A 24,382-nucleotide genomic window follows, 5' to 3' on the forward strand; every position below is an offset into this window, starting at 1 on the left:
AGAGAAACCAGGCTCAGAGAGATTAAGTCATTTGTCTGGTTCCAGGGTTTGTATTCTTAATTGTTTGTTCTCCGTTACCCCTGTGTTCACACCCCATCTAGTCTGTTGAACAGAACTCTGAAAGACACAAAACTAGGAAACAGAAGTCATGTTGCAGAGACCGTAGTTGGTGAGAGTATGTAGTTGCTTCGCTGCTAATGGGAAAAAACACCAACGGTCCAGGCAGGATTTCCAGCAGCCCCTGAACGCAGCCCTCCCTGCCTCCTGAATTCTGCCCCCCAGGACTTGGCCCTGTCTTGGATTTAGCCCACAGGAACAGCCTGGAAACCCGCCTTCGTTCCCTCCCGCCTGGTGAAGGCCATTTTCCCACCGCCTGTCACATCTTCCTTGGACGTGAAGAGCAGGGGTCCGTGCTGATGCACTTTTGGGGAGCACTTCTGGGGGTGTTGGTGGAATGACTGCTCTTCATCTACTTGGTATCTGAGCCCCCTGACCTAGTGGGGCCTCTGGGAGGCCACCTATTCCTTTTCCAGAGACCAGGCCTCCCACCCCTACAAGGACAGGGCGCCACACAGACACGACCGCAGTGTTCAACCCGCACAGAACTAGTTTATTCAGTAGTATGGGGAAATGAAAAAAACAAAACAAAACCCTACCGTATTTACAGTAACAATCAAACTGTACAATCTGATGGTTAGTATCAAGTTAGCATCCAGCATCTTTGTATTTTTTAAGTCAAGTCATCAGTAGTAAAAACCAGTTAAATTTTTAACCCTTTGCAGGAATTGCTGAGGGGAGAGGGCAGGGAAAATCCAAGGCGGGGAAGTTGGAGACCAGCCTTCTAAATGAGACACGGGCTGTTTTTCTGCCCGGAGACTCTGTTTTTAGCCACCGGCTCCAGAGAGGAGCTGGTGACAAGTTTGGGATACATGCTTCACGTACGTGGTGACTCAAACGAATGGCAGTTGGCAAAACCAAGAAGGGAGAGGAGAGGTGGGGAGATGACAGCCTGGAGCAAGAGGAAGGGCCTCAGGCTCGGGCCCCCAGCCAGGATGCTGGGCGCACACCCAACCTGGGACGGCCACCACACACCCCCCGGCACCGGACACGAACCCATCCCAACGCAAAAAGCAAATAAATTAAAAATATATATTAACTCTCTCTTCGCAGGGAGCTGGGGGAGGGCAGGCGGGGAAGAGGAGCAAGACCTGGTCCTTTGAAGAAGAGAGCCAATTCCAAGAAGGGGTTAAAAATAGAACCTGTCTCAGAGGCCACAGCAGGTCAGACAGAGTGGGGTTCGTCTGATCTTGGGGGGGGGGTGAGTGGACACTGGAACCCAGACTTGAACCCTGTGCTTGAGATGCTCGGGGTAACCGACCAGCACGGCATTGGCTCTTCCTCCCCATCCCACCCACACAACAGCAAGAAGCAATTTAACACACGACTGGCCTTCCCCAGCGTGGGGCGGGCAGGGAGACGAAGCACTTTCGGGTCAGCGAACTGAGCAAACGCCTGGGGCTGCGGCGCGTGGCCGGAGTCCAGGGACAGGAGAGGGCTGGGGTGGCCCGGCCGCCGCCCGGGGCGCGGGCTCCCTCACAATGTGTTCATGCAGCATTTGGCGGTCCGGGGGCTCTGAGTCCTTCTGCCCCCTCACCGGACAAGGCTTTTTCAGTTCCTGGGAGGCGCAGCACAGGGTGGGGGGGGAGGCGGCCCTCTGCCCAGTGCCCACGCCATACTGAGGCCTGCCCGGGTGCAGCCTGCAGGGCTCAACACCCTGGGGGCGTGTGGCTTTGTCCTTTCCTTTTGGTGATGGCAAATTGGGGGCAGGCCCCCCAAGAGTCCCTCTCCTCCCAGAGGCACAGCAGATGGGAAACTGAGGAGAGGCTGGGAAGCATCCTGGGAGGACCTATCCTCTTTGGGAAGGGAAAGGGAAGTCAGTTTCCAGCGTATAAAAAAAATTAATCCCTGAAGTCATGAAGAGTGGAGATTCCTTTTTTAAATTCGTTTTTTCTCTTTTCTGAAAAACTTTGTCTTGGAGATGTTGGCCCCAGGGGTCCAAAGTGCAGTGAGGGGGATGGCAGGGGGGAGGGAGTTGGCACTAGATGGCCTTGGGGAGGGGCGCCCCTCCCAGCAAGGCCCAGGCTCCTCAGATGGACGTTTCGTCGCTGCTGCGGGCAGGCGGGCAGGCGTGGGAGCAGGGACGGGATAAAGCACAAGACAGGAGTGGGCATGAGTGCAGCTGGGGAAGGTAAAGGAGCCTCAGGGTGTAGGAACCACCGGCCCAGGGTTAATGCAGGAAGTTAAAGAAGAGAAATCTGGAGAGGCAGGAGAGGAAAGCGACAGAACAGGTAGACAGAGGGTTAGTCAGAGCAGAGAAGACAGTGAGAAGCTTTCACCAGAAGGAAACAGAAAAGCAACCCAGCTGCCCGCCCGCCCTCGCTGCCCGGTACTGCCTGGGCCAACCCACACGCAGCCTGGAGGCCGTCCACCGCCAGCCAGAGGGAAGCCGGAGGCCGCCCGAGTGCGGCCGGGCCTCGGGGCTGCAGCCTGCCTGCCCCCCCCCGCCACACTCACTCGGAACCTGACGAGTCCTCATCCACCGTGCCCGCCTTGATGCTCATAGCGATGGGCATGACCCCGTTCAGCTGCTCCTGGAGACTCTGCCGGGGAGGAGGGCGCGGAGGGTGCCCACCCCGGCTGCCCTCGCTGGCCGTGGAGCCCCGAGACGACCCCGTGCCCTGCTCCAGGGGCAGCCGCAGGAGGCTGCTCTTCTCGCTGATGGTGGGCAGACACTTCTTCTTGAGGATGCCTGTGGGCGGGGCGGCGGGGAACCCTGAGCAGGTGGCAGGAGCCCGGGCTGCGGCAGAGGCCCTCCCCCACCACAGGCAGATGCAAGGCTGCAGGCGGCCTGCGGGGGGCGCAGCTGGGCGTGCCGGCTTACCTTTGTGAGGCTGGGCAGAAGGGCCTGGAAGGGGGCCCAGGGACACCTCCCGCGGCAGGGCATCTCCATTCTCCCGTGGTCTCTCCTCAGGGGCCCCGCTGCCACTCTCCTTGGCTGTGCTCCCAAAGTCTCCTGGCCAGGAGGCCTTCCCAGGCCCTGGCCCCCCATCTGGTGGAGGGAGGGAGAAGATGAGATCCCCCTGAAGGTGGGCGACTAGGAGCGCCTGCCCCCACCGTAGTCTTGCTTCCCAGGAGGCCCTGTACCCCACAAAGGCCCGGCCGACGCTGGCCCACCCTTGGGGGTGCTGTGCAGCGGCATTCTCTCAGCGCCAGGCCCGAGCAGGCTGTCCCAGCCCGGCTCTCCGGGGAAGGCGCCCTCCTCGTCCTCCTCCTCCTCGCTGTCGGACGAGTGGGTGGAGGCATAGGAGCCACTCTGGTCATCTTCCAGGGACAGGTCGCTGTCGGAGTCGGTGTCCGGATCTGGGAGGTAAGCCAGAGATCACAGCCACTCCCAGCCAGCCTGGCCCAGGCCGGGCAGCTGCCCGCTCCACAGGGGCATGCGCCTTACCATGCTGCTGGTCTTGACCTTCTAGGAACAGGCTGCCTGGGTCCCCCATGCCAGGGGGCCCCTGACCGGGGTTCAGTGAGGACTCCTCCCTAAGAAGGCCAGATCATGCTGGAGCGGCCAGCGTGGCCTGTGCCCTTGTCCCAGTCTCTCCTCCCTCCTGGAATTCCCAGTCCTGCGCCGTGTTCCCGACTGCCCCTGAGTCCCCTGCCACCCACGGCGGTAAGCGCATGCTGTGTGACTCCGCGGCGGGCTGGCCGGGGCCTCCCCGCCCAAAACCTCCATCACCCGGGTTCACCTCAGCAAGAAGGGGATGTAGCTGGGCTGACTCTTGCCCGAGCGGCTGGCGCTGTGCAGAGAACCGGCCGAGTCTCCATAGGGCTGGTACAGCCGCCCATCCGCGAATGGGCTGGGGCAGTTGTAGGACTAGGCAGGGAAAGGAGAGGCCAGAAAGTGGGGGAGTAGTGTGAGGAGACCCAGGCCGTGAAGGGAAAGAGTTGGGGGAGCTACCTGGGTTCTACCTGCCCCAGGCCAGGTCTGAAAGTGGGGGGCCCACACCCCCCACACACACATCAGGGCCTGGGAGCTGTAGCTCTGCCGTTGTCATACCAGACCACTGTTCCCCAAGTACCCTATACACGGCTGCATAAGGGCTTGTTGGTAAAAGCCGATGCCAGGAGCTGTCTCCCGAGAGCCTCCTGGGAGACAGGCAAGTCACCACAGGTCAGGAGGGAGTCTCAGGTGTCGGCAGGCCGTTCATTATCTAAACGCCTGTCTTGGCCACTTCCTCAGCTTTCTCTTGCCAGCTGCACCCCCACCTCTCTCAAGACAAAATCCTCCTTCTCACCCCTCAAGTCCCTTCTTCCCAAGCCACACGTACCGCTATACCAGCCTTCCTCCCCCCAGGAAAGGAGGTAGGGGTAGAGGAAAAGTGGGACAAAAAGCACAGAGAACAAAGACTCCCTGGGCCTCTTCCTCCTGCCCTGCCAAGACACCCCCCCCCCGCCTCTGTGACCCATGGCCCCCCTCACCGAGGTCAGGGTAGACTTGGTGGTCAGAGCAGGGTCAGGGCTGGGCTTTCGGCTGCAGGCAAACTTGAGTGCTTTCCGGACCTCCTTGCTAAGCACCACGTAGGAGAGGAAGATGAAGGGGCCCTGGCAGGCAAGTGACAGCAGCTAAGTGCTCGCTCGGCACCCCACAGGCCAGCTTCCCCGTCCTCCACAGGGCCTCTCGCAAGGCGCTGGCCGGGCCAGGTACCTGGATGCAATTGCAGGCAGCAAAGAGGTAGTGGAAGAGGAGGGTGTCGCTGTTGACGGAGAGCAGTGCCAGCAGCCACGTGGCACTCAGCAGCAGGAGGACAGCGAAGGAGGGTCGCAGGCCCGAGCTGGGGAGAGGCGCAGCCGTGAGCCTGGCCACGGAGCTGCCCCGCTCGTGCCCGTCCACTGCCCAGGCACCCACACCCCATACTCACACCGGGCCTTTCTTCTCAAAGCCCTGCCGCTGGGCAGCACAGGAGGCCCGGGACGCCAGAATGTACAGGAAGACACTCATCTAGCGGGGGAGGGGGAGGTGTGGGAGGGTCATGGGGGCGGGCAGCTTCCACCCCCTGCACGGGGGCGTGGCAGCCTCAGCCATGCCTAAAGGGGACCCAAGGACACACTAGCCCACTAGCCCCCGGCCCACTCTTGTGCACTCACTGAGACAGCGAAGACCACGGGGCCAGCGAAACTCCAGATGAGCGTGTCATAGATGGAGAGCCAACAGAAGTCGGGGTTCCCATAGCCCTCGGGGTCTAGGCCCACAGCTAGACCTGGGGTACAAAGACAGCAGCAGGGTGAGGGGTGGTGAGGGGCTTGGGAGTCAGTCAGGCGGTCAAGTGGGCTCACAGGACGCGGGTACTGTCCCTCCCTGGCCAGGATGGTGGGGGCTTCCTGGGCCGGGTTAAGTCAGAGGGAGACCCAAGGAGAATGACCTGGGGCACAGGCATCTGGGCCTGGGGTGTGGGTGGGAGAACACGGCGTGAAGATGGGCCTGGGGTCTGGGGTGCCGACGCTGGGGAAGGGGTGGGTACCTGTGATGAAGGCCGGCACGCCCCATCCCAGCATGTAGTAGAAGCGCATGGGGCCAGTGTTGACGTCGCGCACCTCGGTGAGTGCCCGGTACAGGTGCAGGGCCTCCAGGAGAGCCCAGGAAAAGGTGCAGAGGTACAGGAAGTGCAGCAGGATGGCGATGACTGTGCAAGCAAACTGGGGGCCAGGGCACACCCGGTCAGCGGGCGGGCAGGGCTCCCCGCTCGCCGGCAGGGGGAGGGCGTCCTGGTGCTGGGAGCAGGGCAGGGAGGACACCGGCAGGGTTCTGGGAGCCAAGGAGGAGCTCGAGAGGAGGAACGTGGGCCAGGCACCGAGCTGGGCCTTTCATTGGTTACTGCTACGGTACAGGCATGGAGAGCGGAAGGCCAGGGAGGCCCCTGCGGGAGCCTGCGAGGGCTGGGAGATCTGTGGGCGAGGAGGGCATCTTACAGGGAGATCGGCCTGGTTGATGCCCAGGAGGAAGACCAGCTGAGCCAGGCCCAGGGCAGCCGTGAGGTTCCGTCGGATGCCATGCTGGTTGGAGCGCAGGGCACGAAGGACGGTGAGGAAGAAGAAGGTGAGCAGCAGGGCCGCCAAGGTGACTCCTAGGGCCACGTACGTCAGTGTCTTCAGTGGCAGGATCTCCCCGTTCTGCAGGGCGGGTGGCAGGGGTGGGGGAGTTAGCAAGGCAGGCCCCGCGCACCCAGCCCGGCGCCCTGGCCTGCCCCGGCCCTAGCCCTGAGGCCGCCCGTGGGCCCGACCTCGCGCCGGGACACGTCCATGAGCACAGCGAAGCTCGTCATGTGGTTGCACTGGCAGCTGACGTGGCTCTCGTTGCGGAAGACGACTTCGCAGCCTCGGGCTGACCAGCCCCCGGCGCCGCTGACCCTGCAGGCGGGGGCACTGTCAGGAGGCTGGGAGGGCGGGCGCCCAGGGTCTGGGCTCCCGACGACTGACCGACGGAAAGCCTCGGGCGGGGGGAGGCTCACAGGATGGAATGGTTCCAGAAGACACAGATGGGCTTGGTCCGCTCCTCCGTCTCCAGCAGCCGGAACTGCACGGTGACCGGCTTGTCCAGGGCGCGGGGCGGGAGAAGCTCCTCGTCGTCATGGACGCTGATGCTCACCACGGGCGTGTTGATGACGGGGCGCTTGGGGACTCTGATGCAGGGCGGGCAGGCTCACGGTCACCTGGGGGCCGCCCTCACCTCCCGGACACGCTCCCAGCCTGACCCCTCCTCGGCCTGGGCGCTCACCTGCCCAGCCTGCAGCCCCCGCAGCCCCGCCGCTCACCTCAGACTCCGCTTGTCCGGGTCGTAGTTGTGAGGCAGCAGCCCGGCCAGGGTGCGGTAGATGATGACGCTGGCCACCGCCTCCCCCTGGCTCAGCTCCGGGTGCCGCCGCTGCCGCCGTGCCAGCTCCTCCGGCTCCTGGGCCTCTCCTGGGCCCGCGGGCCTGACCGCCGGAGGCGTTTCTGGGAGCAGGACACCGTCCACTCAGCGGGGCCCTGCACGGCCTGCCCTGACCCTTGACCCGCCCCTCGGGCCCCCCGCTGACCTCTGAAGACGGACTCAGGCAGAATGACTGTTGTCTCAAGGTCCGGGGGCCGCTCCCCCCGCAGCGCTTCGTAATGGGGCAGCTTGGCCCCAGCAAAGTTCCCCTTGTCCAAGCGCACTACGGAGATGACTGGGCGAGGGAGGGTCGCAGGTCAGGCCCCGTGGAAGGCGGCAGGGCCCCAGCACAGCCGCCTTGCCAGAGACCCTCTCTCCAAAGCCCGCCCACGCCGGGGGCCAGTCTCACCGATGTTGGGGGTGACGATGGTGAAGGGGCTTAGGTAGGTATGCCGCATGTTCTGGGCCAGCGCGCTGGCATAGGCCTCGTAGTGCTGGAGCAGCCAGGCGGTGCCACCCTCCGTCTGCTGGATCAGCTCCCAGTGCCGCTTGTTGGCTGCGTCCAGGAGCGCACTGCCCACTCGCAGCAGGTTCTAGGGGTGGGCACGACCACAGTGAGGTGTGCCCGCAGCCCCACACCTCCTTGCCCCCACCACCAGGCCCCGGCCTGTGCCCGGACCAGGGCTGGCTCCCCTAGATGCACCAGACCCCTCCTAGAGGCTGGGGCCCCTCGTCCTGTGCCTGCACCCACACAGCAACACTGGCACTGATTCCTCCCCAGCCTGGCTCACAGGGCAGACCTCAGCAGGAACGACATCCTCTCTGACACTTTGCTGTGGCAAGGCTCGGGGAGAGGAGCTCTACGTACCCAAGTCCTGGGGCATGGCTGCAGGGAGCTCACAGAGGCCTCCTGCCCGCTCGGAGCCCCCAAAGGCAGGGATGGGACTGTGCCTGTTCGGCCTCCCGGCCGCCAGGAGCAAGCAGGCCTGCTCACCGCGACCCCCCACCCAGCCAGCCGGCCAAGTCCCACCTCAGTGAAGTGCACATCCTGCGTGGCAGAGAGTCCGAAGCCCCGCTGGGCGCTCTCGTGGGCCAGCAGCCGCGTGGCCAGCTGGTAGGCCACCTTGACATCACTGCCGAAGTACCCGGCCGTGTGCTGAGTGGCGTTGCGCAGCAGCAGGGCCAGCCGCTGGGAGCGCCCCGAGTCCAGGCCCGACTCATTCCGCTGGAGCCGCTCGGCCTAGAACAGGGCCAGCGGGAGGGGAGCGTGGCGATGAGGCAGCCGGGGCCGAGCGGGGGTCAGGGGAGGATGCGAATGGCCTTTCCAGGTGGGGGGCCCAGGAGGACAGGGGCTAAAGATCTCTCTCAAAGCTGAGAAGTAGTGACAAGTGAAATGGGGGTGCGGGGGGAGGGGTCGCGGGGAGGTGGCAGCAGGTGGTTCACTCACAAAGCCCTTCAGCTCTGAGAAGGTGACTGACGTGCAGTTGAAGAGGTTGGGGGGAAGCCACCCCCTGTGCTCGTCACAGTGGCGCACGGCCGTCCCTGAGGGAGGGAGCCCAGAGCCTGGCCTCAGGGAGAGGCCCCGGGGCTGCAAGGCCCCCCCGCCCCCCGTGGGCCCTGCCCCTGGGTCCCTGGGCAGAAACAGTGAGACAGGTGAGCAGGACACTAGAGCCCAATCCTGCAAGACCAGCCCAAACAGGGGCTGCAGGAAGATGGGTCACGAGGCCTCCGTGTCCCGCCAGACATTGCCCCCTGGGCCCCTGGGTTCAGAGCGAACTGCAAGTCAGGACCAGTGTCCGGGGCTGGGTCTCCTGGGACAGCGCCCGCCGCCCCGCTCCCTGGACTGCTCTGGTGTGTGGCCCAGGTGCAGGTGGCGGGTGGCGGACAGGAGCCCTCTGCAGAGCCCCCACCCCCAGCCCATCGGTGGGCACACCATAGCATGCCGGACACTGCCCCTGGGCACTCTGGGGAGCGAGGGAGGCGTGGGCCAAGGAAGGGAAGGACAAGGAGGCCACTGAGGTGGGCGGTGCGGGGGTACTCCAGGGTGCGCGGCCAGGGACCCACCCTCACCCCACCGTGAGAGGCGCAGCCCCCAACATCGTGTCCTGGGCCTGGGGCACCTACCGAAGGAGCCTTTGGGGCAGGGGGCGGCAGCAGGGAGCCCAAAGCGGGTGCGGGGCCACCAGATCCCAGCCTCGATCGCCCGTGGGCAGCTGTCATAATTCACTGCAGGGAAGCACAGGTGTCATCGGGAAGAGCTGTCCCCCGCAGCCGCGCCAGGCTCCCAGCCCGCCCCCAAGGCCCCAAGGGCACAGGGCCTGGAGGTAGCAGGGAGGACCCCGGCCCACAGCCTTCGTCCTACCTTCACAGCCGTTGGTGGTGACCTCGGCGAAAGGGTTGTCACAGCGGTCACACTGGCGCCCAATGACACCCGGCTTGCAGGGGCACTGGCCATCCTCGGGGTCACAGACTCGGGACAAGGAGCCCGTGGGGTAGCAGTCACACAGGAGGCAGGTGGGGCTGCCGGCGGGCCTGTAGTGGTTCTCCTGGGAGGGGGAGGGGGTTCCCTGGCTCAGGCTCTCTGCCTGGGGCCCTCCTCACAGATGCTTTCAGCTGTGACCCCTCTGAAGGCAGGCTCCCTGACCTCAGATACCCCAAGAGTAGTATTCAAGATGACCAGTAAAGATCTGAAGTTGAACCCATCGCTGACACACCAACCAGTGAGAACACAGCTGTTAGGTTCTGCTCCCAGGTCCCCCACGCCCCATGCCCTCCCAAAGACACGTGGCCTCAGCTCTGGGCAGAAAGCTTCCCGGTGCCCCCCGGGCTGTCACCTTGCAGTGGCAGGCGCCGCTCGTCTTGTTGCAGTCTGGGTCGAAGCCTTTGCTGGCATCACAGTTGCACGGGCCGCACGTAGGGTGTCCCCACCAGCCTCGGGGGCAAGGCTGATCAATCCTGCAGAGCGGGGCCCAGCAGGCTTGTGCGCCGTCTGGCCAGCGGCCAGCGGCCACTGTGGCCCTCCCGACCCCACTGTGGCTCAGCCAGGCCCTCAGTGCTCTGAGGGACCCGCTGCTGCCGGCCCTGGTCCACTCACCTGGTCTCACAGTATGGCCCAAGGTAATTCTGGGGACACTCGCAGGTGTAGCCATGAGGGGCATTGGGCTTTCGGGTGCACGTGGACTGGTGCTCGCAAGGGTTCAGGTCACATACATTAGTACAGTTGTCTCCATAGTAACCTGGGGCCAGAAGGAGGGGAAAGACGGTTCACCCTTCTCCGGGCACTTTCTTCAAACTGCGCCCCGCCCCCATGCACCTCCACCCACTCGAACAACCACACTAACTGGATGCCGCTTTGTAGCGTAAAAGGACTGAGCTCAGAGAAGTGGTGTGACCGGCCCCGGTCACACAGCAGAGCCAAAGTGATGCCCGCCTGGGCGGCCTGCCCCATTTCCCTGGCGCCTTGGCACACCTGGGTCGCAGCTGCAGGAATAGCTGTCCCAGTCATCGCTGCAGTAGCTGTTGGCAGGACACGGGCTGGAGTCGCAGGGGTCTGGCAGGCTGCAGCCCGGCTCCACATTGATGCTTTCCCCACGGCTGGGGTCCAGGCTACTGACACCTTCAGGCGTCTCACTGACCCGCACGCCCTGGGAGACAAGCACAGTGCTGGCCTCGTGGAGCAAGCTGCAGGTGGCGGCGGGTGTGGGGAAGCAGGGGAGGCTTACCTGCAGGCAGCCCCGGAAGCCCCGGGCCACGCGGCTGGCCGGCCCAGGCACGCCCCCCACTGTAATGTTGCTCAGATGCAGTCCGTGCAGACGGGGGCCCAGGTTGCCCTCTGCCCGCTGCTGCCCGTAGTCGAATGACAGGATGGCATGGCCAGGGCCCCCGCTGGCTCCCAGTGCCAGCTGTGCATGGTGCCAGTCACCATCATTGGCCCGGCCTGGCTCCAGTCGCAGAGAGGAGGCCTGGAGCCCTGTGCCCTCCACGCTCAGCACCACATGGCCCTCCTGCAGCTGTGACCAGGAGGGAAGAAAAAGGGGTGAGCAGACTGCTGCAACCGGCACCTCTGCCAGTCCACTGTCCGGGTTCCAGGGCCAGTGACCCATCATCCTGCTACCCTACAGGGCCACAGACCAAGTGGTGTTATTTCCCTTATGCCCAATAGGTGGCAGCAGTGACCCACCAAACAGGTCCAGCAGCCTCCACCAGGAGGGAAAGACCCCGCCCTGTCTCCCTCCCTCACTGACTGGCCCCCCTGGCGGCTGCAGCCTCGCCCTGGGCCCACCCTCCCCAGCCCTCCAGGAGTCACCTGCAGGGTGATGGTGCTGCGCCCCCTGGTGACGGCCTGCAGCAGGACGCCTTCAGCTTGGCGCGTGCGGAACATGAGGCTGAGGTGCCAGGGCTGGGAGATCGGCAGGGAGAGGCCGTGCCAAGCCACCAGGCTGCTGCCCAGGAAGCGCTGTGGGTTGGCCATTTCTGGGGAGGCAGGTAAAGGGGAGTGAAGGAAGGAGCAGCTGAGTGCCCCGGGGTGGCAGCTCAAGGGAGGGAGGGAAGGAGGGAGGGCACCGTCTGCTGATGCCCACTCCCCTGGTCAGCCCTGCCCTCCAGAGCACTTACCTGTCCTGGGCCCGCCCCACACTGCCCAGGCCTGCCTCTGACTGGGCCCTTTGTCTCCTGTGCTCCCTCTCCGGGCTCTGCCCAGGCACGCTTTCCACCCACAGTTCAGCGGGCCCTGCCCAGCGCCTGCGTGAGCCTGGGGCGTTCTCAGCATGGCTGACGGCCCCAGGGCTCGGCCCCCGCGGCTGCCCATCCTACCTTGGGCACAGCTCTTGCCCCCGAAGCCCAGGGGACACTCGCAGCTGAAGGCGCTCCACTGGTTCACACAGGTGCCCCCGTTGTGGCAGGTGTTGCTGTCACACACGTTCTTCTTGGCAGGGCAGCCTAGGAGGAGAGAAGGGGGCTCGGCGGGGCTCCAAGCAGACTGGAGGGGCTTGGGCGCCCCCAAAGCAGGCGTCCCTGCATGAGGCACAGCCCCTCCTCTGCACTGCCCCCCCCCCACTCCCGGCTGCTGCCCTGGATTCCCGTACCTGGCACGGTGCCATTGTTAGCAATGAAATCGGCCATGTCCACGTGCCGGCTGTCCACCTGCAGGTTCCGCATGCACCCCACAAAGTGCCGTGTACGGACAGGGAAGCTCTCGGGGAGGTCGGGCACCCCGCCCAGCAGCAAGGGCCCTGTCAGATCCAGAGACCTGGGGGAGTAAAAATGGTGGGGATATGGTGGACAGCGAGGTGCTTCTGCTCTTCTCCCCACACCCTGACACCAGGGCAGAGAGAAGAGCCTGGCCGGGAGTCCACGGGCCCAGCAGAACAGCGCCAGGGAACGGAGAGGCACCCCAGTGTGGGGGTGCTCGCATCTCATGCTCCTTCACCCAACCCCCAGATGCTCTACAAGACCCCACTCTAATCCACTCCCGCTCCTTCTCCCTATATCCTACACCCCTCCCCACCCCCGACACTGCAGAGGGTCAAGCAAGACCAAGGGAAGCAACCCCCTGGATGGGCTCCCCTCTCAGGGTAGCCCAGCACCCCCCCCCAGCCCCAGCCCGCTCCCCTGCTCACTTCTTGCTGCCACCCTGGGTGCCCTGGGCAGCACAGGAGTAATTTCCCAGCACAGCTCCGAAGCGCAGGGCCACCCCGGTGTCACAGCCATCCACGGTCACCACTGCCACCTTCTGCTCAGATGGGCCCTGCGGGAGCCCTTTCTGGCCCAGCAGCGGCTGTGGACAGGGAAGGGCAGAGAGGGTGCAGTGGACAGGCGCTCACGGGGCTCCCGGGTCAAGCCCAAGGGCTCCCTCGCCGTGGCCCACCTGCACAGACACGCAGGTGCACACACACGCTCGTGTGCACACACATGCGCTCACCTGACTCGTGCGTGACACCCTCCTCAACGCCCACTAAGTTAGGGCCGGCCTCACAGACAGGGAGCACCGAGCACTGCCCCGTGGACGGGGGTGCTCCAGCGAAGAGGCAAGGTCCTCCTCCCTCCCTGTCAGCTGAAGCGCCATGACCAGCCTTCCTGGAGGTAGCCCCAGCCAGTCTGGGTGAGGCCGAACAGACCCTCCCACACCCGAGCCCGGCCCCTCCCACACCCACCTTGTTGTAGTACTTGAGCTGCACTGTATGCCACTGGCCATCGCTGACCCCTCCAGGCACAAATGGGGAAATGGTGGTGGTCGACTCCCCTGGAGAAAGGACCCAGGTGAGCTGGACACCAGGTGGGGGCTGAGGCTGGGGAGGGGGGCTCTTGGCTGGGGCTGGGCCAGGTTTGGCTGGGAGAGTAGCTGATATGTGACCTGGGGTCGGGGGCCGAGACACACGGGGCCGTGTAGAGATGAGCAAGGAAAACGGGCACCCGGAATCACCTGCAGAGAAGGTGAGCTGGACCTGCTCCTGGATCACCTCGAGGGCCACAAAGTCATGCTTCTCATTGAAACGCCCATTGTACAATAGCAGCCCGTCGCGCTCCTTGGTGGCAAACCTGAGTAGGAGAGGGCGGGGGGAGCAGGGAATGGGGTACCCACCAGGAAGTGGATTCCCCATCCTCGAATAGCACCTGAGGCTACTCAGAACCCTCCAGAGGGTTGACACCTTAGTCTAGGCTATGGGGCAGGAGTGCAGTTGCAGTGTGGAGATGGACCCAAATTAGAACAGGACCCTGGCGTCCTGGCCCCACCCTGGAGGGGAGAGTGGGAGCAGAGACAGGGGCGAGGGGGACATGCACAGGGGACACCTGGAGCCCCCTGGCTCCGCCCACACCCTGCTCCCGCGCTCTGTGGCTGCTGCCCTCTCACCTTGTCTGTGGAAGGGAGACCGCCCGGCTCCTACCGCACCCGCCAGCCCCCGCGTCCACTCACGAGAGCGCCAGGGTGAAGTGGAAACGCTGCCGCAGCCCACGGAAGGTGACGAAGGAGCGGGCGGGGAAGCTGCGCGTGGTCACCTGGCAGAAGGGCTTCTCGAAGTCTCCGGACGGGCAGTCACACTTGAAGCCACCCACCAGCAGGTTGACACACGTGCCCCCATTCTTGCAGACCTCTGGGGTACAGCGCCCTGAGCGGGCGCTCACCTCGCAGTGCTCACCTGGACAAATGAAAAGGCAGGTGAGTACCAAGTGCCCCAAGAGGTTTCCCAGTGTCTCCTGTGACCTCCCACCATACCCCAAACTCTCCCAGGCACCCCCACTTTCCCTCATGAGTCCCTCTCTGAGACCCATGGAACCCCCGCCTCTCCCGGGCCGGACCCACTCATCACAGCCCTATACCACAGACCCTGCACCTTCCCCAAAGTTCCAGTCCCTCCCACACCCCTGTCAGGCCTCCAGGGCACAGGCCTGAGATGACCCTGCCATACGGCCCAAGTCCTAGTGCTCTTTGTTGTCCTGGCTAAAGAACAAGCATGGGGTGTTCTGGCCCCTGTAGGGTGAATGTGCATAGAAGGTAGACCCCGTAGGACAGCATGGGGACTCTCCCTCCCCCCAAACCACTGGTGCTATTGTCCCTCAGTTTCAACTGAGATCATTTTCCCCCTCTGGGGATGAGACCAGGCTTCCTGTTGGATTTGTTGGATTGGGGAGTGGGTGTGGAGAGAAAGCTGGGATCTCCCCAGCAACTGGGCAGAGAAATTCCACCCTGACCCTGGGAATCCAGACCGAAGACCTCTGTGCACTTGGGAAATGTGGAGAGGATGAGGTTACTGAGCCCTGGGAATAGACCAGGATTCACTGGAAGTTCCTAAAATTCCCACATCAGATGGGAAAATCCACCTCTCTCTCTCTCTCTCCATTCCCAGATTCTAGAGATAGGTTCTCAGCTCCTGTGCCTAGTGACTGGCTCTTGTTTCCATGGAAACTGTTGTTCGGCTACTCCAAGCAACCCCCTCCCCACCCTTCTGGACAAAGACTCCCTTCCCCTCCCCCAAGCCCACACCTCCTCCCCACCCCACCCACAGCAGCTGAGAGAAGTCAAGTCTGGCAAGTTCTGGGCAGGGAGAAGCATCAGGGAAGGCAGTGAGGGCCTGCCTGCCGCCTTGGCACAGCCAGAGGGCATGGCTCAGAGGACAGCAAGGAGGCCTGAGACATCTGGGAGGAAGGGCCATGGGGGGAGGAAAAGGGGTGTCCTGAGAAAAAGGGAGCCTGTACAAAGCAGAGGCAGTGACCACCCCACTGCTCACTGCCTGGGAATTTGATGTGTGCAGACACCCAGGCTGCTAGGGAGGCCTCCTGATCATGAGCTCCTTTTACCAGCCCCTGGGCAGGGGTGCGGCTCTTCTGCTCAGGTGACGCCCCTACCCCTACACCCAAGAACCCCTCAGTTCTTCTTCCATGCCTTCCCCTCCATGTCTGGGAGAAGTGCACTCACTGCAGGTCAGAAAGGGAGCTCACTCAGTAGGGGGAAAACCAGGTTCTGGGCCCAGCCCCACCCCTTGTCCAGCTGAGAAATGACATCTGGGCCAGTCCCTAATCTCCACATTCCCTTAAACCACAGCCCACATGTCCCACTGCCAGCTCTTTATACATATGCATTGCATTAATAAAATTAGTTCTCACAACCACCCTATGATTAAAGTCAAGTCATAACCTCCATTTTAAAATTCCGAGGCACAGAGAGGTTAAGTAACTTGCCCACCGTCACACAGCTGTTAGTGGCAAAGTTGTGCTGCAGACCCAGGCAGATGGACTCTAGGGCTAGAGCCCAACTGTAAGGTCCTCCAGTGGGGCAAGAATGGGCGCCCCCCTCAGCCTCCCTCAACAGGTGCTCAAAAGGCTCTTGGGGTGTGCGCATGACAGTGTGACCTGCACTTAGTCCAGCAAGGCCCGCGGCCCGCCTCCCGCAGCCTGACCGGTGCCGCACAGCAGCATGCGCTCCCGGCCGCCCCGGTCCCGGCTCACCCGTGTAGCCGTCGCGGCACAGGCAGGTGTACCCGCCCTCGCGGCTGCGGCAGCGCCCGTGGGGGCCGCAGGGCCTGGAGTAGCAGAGGTCAACCTCGGTCTCGCAGTAGTCGCCCGTGAAGCCCGGCGGGCAGCGGCAGCGCAGCCCCCCGACGGGGTGGATGGGCCGGAAGAGCACCGAGGAGGACGCGATGAAGGGCGCGGAGGAGTCGAAGCGCAGCACCGACACGCAGCGCATGTAGTTCTCGCAGGGCTCCCGCAGGCAGATGTTGTCGTCGAAGGGCAGCACGCGCTGCGCCGAGATGGCGGTCAGCAGGCTGCGGTTGAGGTACAGGCGCTCCTGCAGGTCCTCGGAGGGCAGGAAGGGCGGCCCGCCCCCGGGCCCCGGCGGCTGGCCCACCGACAGGCTCACGTTGAGGATGTGGCCGCCGGGGGCATCCGTGTCCCGCTGCACGTTGAAGATCACCACGTGGTCCGGCGGCGTGGCCAGCGTGGCCGCCACCGCCTGGATGAAGAGGCCCAGCAGCGGCGACAGGAAGCGCTCGGGGGACATGTCCTCCAGACGCAGTGTGATGCTGTGCGTGAGCATCTCGTCCGTGATGATGGTGACGCGCAGGGAGCACTGGGCGGTCACGCTGTGCACACCGTCTGCAGAGGCAACCGTGGTTATTGTAGCACCGAGCCCCGGCTGCGGAGGGAGGGGGCCGGGCCCCAGCCGGCCCTGCGCGAGGGCAAGGAGGAGGAAGTGATCGGGCAGGAATCCAGCCTGCACACTCCTGCTTTGCTCCCTGGCCAAGAAGGGCGGTGCGTGGACAGGAAGGGGCATTCTTTCCCTGCTTGCTGGAAGGTGCTCAAGGAGATGTGTGTGACTTCACCTGGGATCAAGTCACTCCTTGAGGGATCGCCCCGCCCCCGAGCATTTAAGAGGGTTAGGGTTTCAGAAGTTCGCGGTTACCCGTCTCTAAACCCTCTCCTGACACAGCACATCTTTTCACACTGGTGTACCTTCCCCTGCTCAAGCTTACCCCTCTCCTGTACACCCGCCCCCCCATCCCAGCCTGGGCTTCCCTGCATAAAAGCCTCTCTACATGGCCTAGAGAAACATGAGAGACCAAGAAAAATCATCCTCTTGACCCCTCAGCCTTCAGATCTCAAAACTACCATAACCCCGGCTGGGGCTGAGATCCTGTAGCCCCTACTGAGGCAGGGTGGGCGGTGAACTGGGTCAGTGGGCCACCCAATTCCCCTCCCACCGATCCTGTGGCTGCCTGGGCCCAGGCCCACTATCCCCATGGCAACGCTCCACACAAAGCATTCTTCCCGCCCAACTCTCCAGGCTGCTGGGGGTAGCCTGGGGGGCCCCACCCCAAGAAATCTAGCTGAACCACCTTGCCAATAGCAGCACCACCCACTGCCCCCAATGCTGTGGGGCAGCTGGGGGGGCAGAGATGGAAGAAGGGCCGGGGGAGCTCTCTACCCTGAGACACCAGACAGAGCCCCACAGGGCTGATCTCTGCCAGAGGGCCTCTAGCTAGCCCCCCCCCACTTGGCTCTCAGCACTACACTGGGATGCCTGCCACACCCCCAGGCCACACACTCACTTATACACAGCTAAGTATCAACACACTCTGGTGTCTCACTCCACCCACACAACCTCCACCCACACACCCCAAGCCCAGAAATACCGTACACACCTGAATGCCCATAGACATGGGAATGGATCTGAGTTAGCTCTAACATGAAAGCTAGAGGCCAGGGGGAGGGGAAAGGCTCCGTGGGGCTATAAGGAAGATTTTTATTTACCACAACGGCTGACACGTAATAGGTGTTCAGTAAATACTAAGATGTTGATGAGAATCTATTCAGACTCCATTATAACAAAATGGTTTTTACAATATAGCAGGAGAGGCCCCAAGTTGATGTAAAAAAGGGCACCCTAGCAGAAATGAGTTTGGGGTTGGTGTTTCGGGGATGGGGTGGGAAGAGGGGCGGGATCTGGGAACAGATTCTGCTTCTGTGTTGTGCTGACTTAAGGTGGCTGACGATACCAGGTTCCCGCCTTGGCCAGGTCCTAGGCCCAAAGCCACGTACCCTCCAAGCCTCATTGTTTGAGACTGCCGAGGCCCACCTGCTCTTGCCAGCAAGTCGCTTGTCATCACCCACCCCTCTCCTCCCACTCCTGTCTGGAAGCTTCTGAACAAGCTGTTCCTTCCTACCTGGTCCAGCTTACCAGTCTCAGTCCTAGTTTTCTAACCTGCCCGAAGCTCACCTCTTCCAGGAAGCCTGCCTGGATTCAGGGCCCAGACTCTATCTCCCTTTCTTTCAGATACAGAGCTGGCAAATGACTCTTATGCACCTAGTGCAGCTGCCTAATTATTCCGTGATGGGATGGTCCCTCCAGGAAGAAAGCAGCCAAGTGCACACAGAATGCGCCTCACTGATAGGGAAGGGAAAGGGGCAGTGAAGGCCAGTGTGAGAGAAACCTCACTCCCACTGTGCCTTGGGAACTAGCAGTCCCCCCTATGCTCCCCTCCACCATCTCAGGTCTCCCCACGCCCCGCCCCGTGCCCCCTCGCCCAGTATGTCTGTGGCTTCCCATCTGGCCCACCATCTGTGGCCACCTGCCCCCTCTGCTATTGTCCCCCAGCCCCAGAAGTCAACCCTGCTGTCTCCTGCCTCTGTTCTTCCCCCCTGCCTTGACCTGGCTCACCCCTCAGGTGCAAAGGCAGCAGCGTGGGACCCGGGGTGGAGGGGCTATATGGCCTGAGTCATGCTCCTGGAATGAAAGGCTTGGGATGGGCTGTGACCCCAGGAAACACCACCTGCGCCCAGGGCCCAGCCAGCCACACCTGGAAAAGAGCCAGAATCAGACTCCACACCTCTCCCCCCAGCAGGTGTGCCATGGAGGTGTAAGCCTGGAGAGGACTGATGCCCTGGGGCTGAGCAGGACGTGGCCAGGAGCTCCTGAGTGTCCCAGCAGAGTAAGAAAGGGAAGGGAGAACTCAGGCTTCGGGAGAGTCATGGGCCAGGCCGGGGCAGCTACAGCAGGGAATAAGAGAGGGGGAAATCAGAGAGGCCCGAACATGGAGACCAAACAGAGGAAGACAAAGGCCCGGGGAAAGAGCCAGAATAGCAAAAGTAAGAAGGAAGGAGAAGCCACACAGGAGCTGGGGACAGAGCAACAGAGAGGGCCAGAGTGGAGGCCCCCACGAGCAGGGGAGCAGGAGCCGGAAAGAAACAGAGACAAAGAACAGAGAAGAAAACAAAGGGGCAGTGGGAGTCAACTCCCCCTCACCCCAGCCTCCCTGAACTTTGGGGTTGCCTTGGTGACTGCCTCTAAGGGTCAGGGCCGAGGGGAGAGAATAGGGCTAGGGCTGAGGGGCCAGCCTGGACCCTTCCACTGCTCCAGGGGCGCTGAGGCCTGGGACTCTCCGTGTTTGGGGCTCTCTGATTGCCCCCACTTATTCCCTGCGGCTGTAGCTGCCCCACCCTGCACCATGACTCTCCCGAAGCCTGAGTTCTCCCTGCCCTTTCTTACTCTGCTGGGACACTCAGGAGCTCCTGGCCACCGCTTGCTCAGCCCCAGGGCATCAGTCCTCTCCAGGCTTATACCTCCATGGCACACCTTGGGGGTGGGGGGGGAGGTGTGGAGTCTGATTCTGCCACAGTCTGCCCTGTAGGAGCCTAAAGGCGGATGCCAGCCCTCCTCTGTTCCGTTCCCTGGTGGACAGGGCAGCCTGGGCAGGGAGAGCCGTCCTTCCCACTCCTTCCCGCGGCCCACATCTGCCAGCACAGGACTCTAGAGACGGGAACTCCAGCCCCTGGAGGGGAAACTGAAGCAGCAAGAGGCCTGGACCCTGTCGGTGACTCTAGCAGCCCATGCAGGCTGGCTGCTGTGGCCATATGCAGGGGGGACGTCATACAAAGAGGAGCACGAGTTGGGAAGGTGGCTAAAGACCTGCCCTGCCTCTGAAAGGCCCCTGAGGCCCCCACCTGGCCCAGACTGCCCAGGGGGAGTGGAGCCTGGCTCTTCTGCGCCCTCCTTGATGCAGCTGAAGGCTGGGTGGAGTGGGGTCCCTGACCCATCTCCAGGAGGCAGCTAACAACCCTCAAGAGTTGTCCCAATTGGCCCCAGGCTTAGGGAGGGACTCAGCAGCTTGGGGCCAGCTCCCTCCTGACTGCTGTTGCTTACTCCCCATAGCTGACAAAAAAAGATCTGATGCTACCCCCACCCCAACTCTCCTCCCTTCTGTCCAGGGAATCTGCAGGCTGAGCGCTTGGCCAAGCAGCAGGAATGCCCAGCCTGGGCTCTGGCCAGGCTCCCACGCCCCAGGTCTCTCTGTTGTCTCCCTACTCGATCAGGGGGCTCTGCCCTTAAAGCCCAGCAGTTGCCAGGCCCATCCTAGTCCCCACACCCCACAGCCAGCAGGGAAGGCCAGGCATCTTAGGAACAGCCTGTGAGTGCCAAGGGGGCGCAGGAATCCTCAGTCTGCCCTGACTTCACCGCAGCCCCTCCCCCAAGCGAGACCCCAAACCGCAGCCTCTGACAGTGGGGTCTGTTTGGACAATAAGCTCTGGCCTCACTTCCGGTGGGAGCTCTGAAGGGGGAGCCAGGCCAAGCTCACTCTGCCTGGAGGGAAAAGACTACTGTAGACAAAGTCTCCCTCAGCTGGTCTGCTGCTCAGCCTGGAGCCAGGAGCAGCCAGAAGAGGCCCAAGCGCAGGGTCCTGACCTTGGTGGCAACCCTGGAGCCCTCAGCTCTGTCAGAGACTGTGAGATCACAAGAAGACCCTGCTGGGCATGAAGGGGTGGCCTCCCCACCCCTCAGTCCTCCCCACCCGTCCCCTAGGCCCCCTGTCTCCCATCCCCCCCCCCCAATTCTTCCCCGTGCCTTTTTTCACAATTCTTGGCAGCCACAGCCTCCCGGCATTTCCCCCACCACGTCACAGGCTGGTAGGCAGGGGGCAGCGCACCCAGCAGCTCAGTCCAGCCTGGGGCAGCAGGCGAGGTCACGCCAGCTGCCAGGATTCCTGGGGGTCCTTCCCAAGCTGCTTCTTGCCCCTCGGCCTCTGTGCCAGCACGGGGCAGAGGTGCTTCAGCCTCTCCACCAAGGGTTACCCCACCCACGCCACCTGGGCCCCGCTCACCTGACACCAGCACGCTCATGATGGCCTCCAGGGGCCGGTTGTTGTCCAGGGCCCGGCTCAGCCTCAGCTCACCGGTGGAGGCGTTGAGCAGGACCAGGCTGAGTTCGTTCCCCCGCTCGAAGCTGTACGTCAGGCTATCCGAGACGTCGGGGTCGTGGGCAGGCACGCGGCCGATGGCACCCCCAGGGAAGCTGCTTGAACGGTTGGTGACATAGTTGTTGAAGAGAATCTCAAAGTTGCCCAGTACAGGGGGGTTGTCGTTGCGGTCCAGCAGGCGGACGTGGACGGTGGCCCGGCTCACCAGAGGTGCGGATGTGGCCTGGATGACCAGGACGTACTCGGGCCGGTCCTCGTAGTCCAAGTCCACGAGAGCAGTCAGCTCCCCGGAGAAGATGTCCAGCTGGAAGACCTCAGGGATGTTGCCCTCCACGATCTGGTACATGATCTGGGCGTTGGTGCCTTCGTCGGGGTCCGTGGCTGTGACCCGGGCCACAGCCAGCCCAATGGGGCTGTTCTCCTCCACAAACACATCAAATTCATCCTGTTCAAAGACAGGTGGATTGTCATTCACATCCAACACAGTGACGGTCACTTCCATGGGTGTGCGGGCCGGTGGCATCCCCTTGTCCACAGCATATGCCCGCAAGACGTACTGGGCCACGTTCTCACGATCTAGCCTGCGCAGTGTTCGCACGATGCCCGAGGTGGACTCTACAATAAAGTCACCGTCTCCATCATCGCCCCCCTGGAAGGTGTAAAAGACCCTGCCGTTAAGGCCAGAGTCTCGGTCAGTTGCTGAGATCTGCAGGACACTGGTGAAGGGGTGGACATCCTCATAAACACTGCCCTGGTAGGAGTCCCGCAAGAACTGGGGGGCATTGTCATTCACATCATTCACCAGGATCTCCAGATAAGTGGTGTCAGATTTCTGGGGGATGCCATTGTCCCGGGCAGTGATGGCCAGGGTGTAGGACACTTGGTCCTCGTAGTCCAGCTCAGCCTGGGTGGTGACAGCTCCGGTGTCCGCATCGATGCGGAACTGGGGGATGCTGTCCTCCATAAAGTAGGTGATGCGGGCGTTCTCGCCCGTGTCCTCGTCGGTGGCGCTGATCAGCACCACGGTGGTGCCCGCTGGCCGGTCCTCGTTAACATTAACTGTGTAGTGGGAGCTCTGAAAGACGGGCCGATGGGTGTTGGCGTCGGTGACGTTCACCACCACCTGTGCCGTGTCCTGCCGTGTGCCGTCGGAGGCAGTGACAGCCAACACGTACTGCCGCTCAAGTTTGTAGTCCAGTGGCAGGGCGAGGGACAGCAGTCCACCACCGCTCTGGCTGGTGATGGAGAAGCGGTTGCGGGTGTTGCCGCTGGTGATCTGGTAGGTGATGACGCTGTGGGCATCCCGGTCCACGGCCGACACGGTCACCACGCTGGTGCCCACGGCTGCATCCTCGTTGAGCCGCACTGTATACTCCGGTTGGGTAAAGGTTGGGTTGTTGTCATTGACATCCAGGATGGTCACGCTGACACTGGCCGAGGCAGTAAGCGCTGGGGTGCCGTGGTCTCGGGCTTCCACCCCAAAGCTATAGAAGTCAACCTCCTCCCGGTCCAGCTCAGCAGCCACGGAGATCCAGCCGGTGCCGTTGTTGATGGTAAAGGGGAAGTCGTGCCCCACCCCAGCAAGGCGGTATTCCAGGCGGGCATTGTCGCCAGCATCAGCATCAATGGCCTGGATGTGGAGAACCAGGTAGCCCAGGGGCACGCTCTCTAGGACAGTGGCCTGGAAGGGGGTGCTGACAAAGATGGGGGCGTTGTCGTTGATATCCAGGACTTGCACTGTCACCAGGCCAGAGACATTGGAGAGTGGGGGGCGGCCACCATCTTGGGCCCGGACCCGTAGTGTGTACTCCTTGGTCGTCTCATAGTCGAGGGGGCTCACCACGTCCAGGGCCCCGGTCTGGGCATCCAGGTAAAACTGACCCCGGGCATTACCACTCATGATGCTGTAATGTACCAGGGCGTTGCTGCCCTTGTCCCGGTCCGAGGCTGTGACTCGGAGCACGGGGGCCCCCGGGGTGACATCCTCCCGCACCTGGACCACGTAGCGCTTCTCGCTGAACTGGGGGGCATTGTCATTGTCATCCTCCACAGACAGGAAAACCGCGGCCGTGGCGCTCCGGGGACCGGGGTCCCGACCCTGGTCGCTGGCCTCCACTGTCAACTGGTAAGCTTCCACCTCTTCGCGATCCACAGGGCCCCGGGTTCGGATCACCCCAGAGCGAGGATCAATCTCAAAGACTTCAGAGGGGCTGCCCCCCGGCCCCTCCAGCAGACGGTACAGAATATTGGCATTGGGTGGGGCATCACCATCTGTGGCTCGGACAGTGAGCACCTCATAACCAACCTCCAGATTCTCCCTGAGACTCTCCTTGTACTCCTGCTGCTCGAAAACAGGGTCGTGATCATTGGTGTCCGTCACCAAGATGGTGAGTGTCGCTAGGGCACTACGTCTGGGCATGCCATGGTCCTGCGCCGTGACCCTGAAGACATGGGTGCTCTTGGTCTCCCGGTCCAGCTCCTCTGCCGTGGTGACAGCACCAGTGACCGGGTCCAAGGAGAAGAAATGGTTGGAGCGGCTATCGAAGAGCGCATCCATCGTGTACTCCAGCCGGCCCGCCTCACCCTCATCTGGGTCAATGGCCCGCAGGGATGCTACAGGGGTGCCCGCTGGCTGGTTCTCGGGGACTGTGGCCTGGTAGCTGGGGGGCTGGAATTGGGGGGCTGTATTCACATTCCTTTTCCGTCGCCCACCCAAGGACTCTTCCTCTGACCTGTCCCCTGTCCTGAGCCCTGGAGTCTGCATCAGCTTGCACGCCTGGCATCTCAACTGTGGGGCCTTTAAGCAGGGGTGCTCCTGGGGCAAGGTGAGCTTGCCCTGTGGGGAAAGGTGGCCTTCAATGCCCAGAAGGCGACAGCTCCAGGGGCAGCCTTCAGGGGCTGGCGGCAGGGGGATGTGGGCTCCCGATTCTGGACACCAGACCCTCAGGCCATCGTGGTGGGGCACCAGGTGGCCAGTCAGCTCTATTCCCGCACCCCTGCAGCGGCTGGTGTAGAGCCAGAGGTTCGAGGCCGAGGCTGGACAGAGCCAGCCCACGGGGGCGCAGGCCCCCGCGGAGCCGCGGCCCCCGGTCCCGGTCCCGAGGGATCGGCAGGGCCCCACTTGGCCTCCCAGTAGTGGCGCCAGCAGCAGTAGTAGAAGCAGCGGCGGCAGCGGCGGCGTTGGAAGCGGGGAGCGGGTCGCCGGGGTCCGCATCTCTTCCAGCTCCCGGCC

General features: G+C 62.9%; 1 protein-coding gene across 3 annotated transcripts; it reads right to left on the reverse strand.

The window, feature by feature from the left end:
• Window positions 1-593: 593 nt before the first annotated feature.
• On the reverse strand, window positions 594-24,376 carry CELSR2 (cadherin, EGF LAG seven-pass G-type receptor 2). Of its 3 annotated transcripts, none has more exons than XM_004689701.1 (34): window positions 21,055-24,376; window positions 15,908-16,555; window positions 13,878-14,100; window positions 13,386-13,501; window positions 13,117-13,205; window positions 12,583-12,740; window positions 12,049-12,212; window positions 11,777-11,902; window positions 11,271-11,437; window positions 10,687-10,974; window positions 10,434-10,608; window positions 10,059-10,200; window positions 9,799-9,919; window positions 9,327-9,510; window positions 9,089-9,190; window positions 8,412-8,506; window positions 7,995-8,204; window positions 7,374-7,557; window positions 7,131-7,259; window positions 6,867-7,047; window positions 6,564-6,734; window positions 6,336-6,462; window positions 6,025-6,225; window positions 5,577-5,751; window positions 5,203-5,315; window positions 4,977-5,056; window positions 4,763-4,889; window positions 4,537-4,659; window positions 3,804-3,931; window positions 3,509-3,597; window positions 3,235-3,420; window positions 2,942-3,109; window positions 2,575-2,809; window positions 594-2,315 (listed from the first exon to the last, which is right to left on the reverse strand). In XM_004689701.1, the coding sequence occupies exons 1-34, from the start codon at window positions 24,362-24,364 to the stop codon at window positions 2,288-2,290; spliced, it is 8,763 nt and encodes a 2,920-aa protein (XP_004689758.1). In that variant the 5' UTR covers window positions 24,365-24,376; the 3' UTR covers window positions 594-2,287. The 3 variants fall into 3 exon arrangements, with proteins under 3 accessions (XP_004689758.1, XP_012585547.1, XP_012585546.1); XM_012730093.1 differs by having other exon boundaries at window positions 601-1,913; window positions 3,205-3,420; window positions 21,055-24,364; XM_012730092.1 differs by having other exon boundaries at window positions 601-2,315; window positions 3,205-3,420; window positions 21,055-24,364.
• Window positions 24,377-24,382: the final 6 nt, after the last annotated feature.

Source organism: Condylura cristata, unplaced genomic scaffold (assembly GCF_000260355.1).
Source record: "Condylura cristata isolate star-nosed mole 26May11 unplaced genomic scaffold, ConCri1.0 scaffold00026, whole genome shotgun sequence".
NCBI classification, from domain to species: Eukaryota; Metazoa; Chordata; class Mammalia; order Eulipotyphla; family Talpidae; genus Condylura; species Condylura cristata.